Source organism: Trypanosoma theileri, assembly GCF_002087225.1.
Source record: "Trypanosoma theileri isolate Edinburgh chromosome Unknown TM35_Tth_45_V1, whole genome shotgun sequence".
NCBI classification, from domain to species: domain Eukaryota; phylum Euglenozoa; class Kinetoplastea; order Trypanosomatida; family Trypanosomatidae; genus Trypanosoma; species Trypanosoma theileri.
The window spans coordinates 110,594-111,127 of NW_021639887.1; the positions used below are offsets into that span (position 1 = coordinate 110,594).

General features: G+C 36.7%; 1 protein-coding gene across 1 annotated transcript in view; it reads left to right on the forward strand.

Moving 5' to 3' along the window:
- Nucleotides 1-23, forward strand: part of TM35_000451370 (uncharacterized protein) — a gene marked incomplete at both ends in the record, with an annotated part of 906 nt that extends 883 nt beyond the window's left edge. The window contains one exon of the mRNA XM_029030234.1: nucleotides 1-23. This exon is cut by the window's left edge and continues 883 nt beyond it. Within this exon, the coding sequence (XP_028878465.1) occupies nucleotides 1-23 (23 nt within the window).
- Between the last annotated feature and the right edge of the window lie 511 nt (nucleotides 24-534).

The window sequence follows — 534 nt, forward strand, 5'->3', positions numbered from 1 at the left end:
TGTTTTGGCCTGGACTGTTATGATGATATGCTTTGTTCAGAAAGACAAAAAATAATTATGATACATTTATATTTTTGGTTGCATTTTAACTCAAGCATAGCCGTGGGTTTCTGCATTATGTGTTTGATGATACCTTCGTTTCTGTTATTATTTTGTTTTTGTTTCTTTTTTCTTTGCTATCCTTGGGCAGTTTGTGAGTTGTCTCTTGTTGCATGCTTTTTTTTTTGTTTTTTGTTTTTCTTGTTTTTCTTCTTTTGTTTACATGTATTCTTTTTTTGCCGTTGTATCATCGTTTACACTTATTTTCTGTTTTTCTTTTATTCTTGGTGCTTGGTTGAGATAACGAAAACAGGAGAATTTGTATTTTCTTTGTTGATGCGACCTCTGTTGTATCTTCTGGCTCTCCTTCTCAGTCTTCACTGCGTGTTTGTGGTGGTGGCTGGTGAAACTGCAAAGGCTGCAGATGCTCTTCCTCCTGGTCAAGAACCACGACAAGCACAAGGTGCTGATGATAGTGGTCCTTGTCCTCAAGGT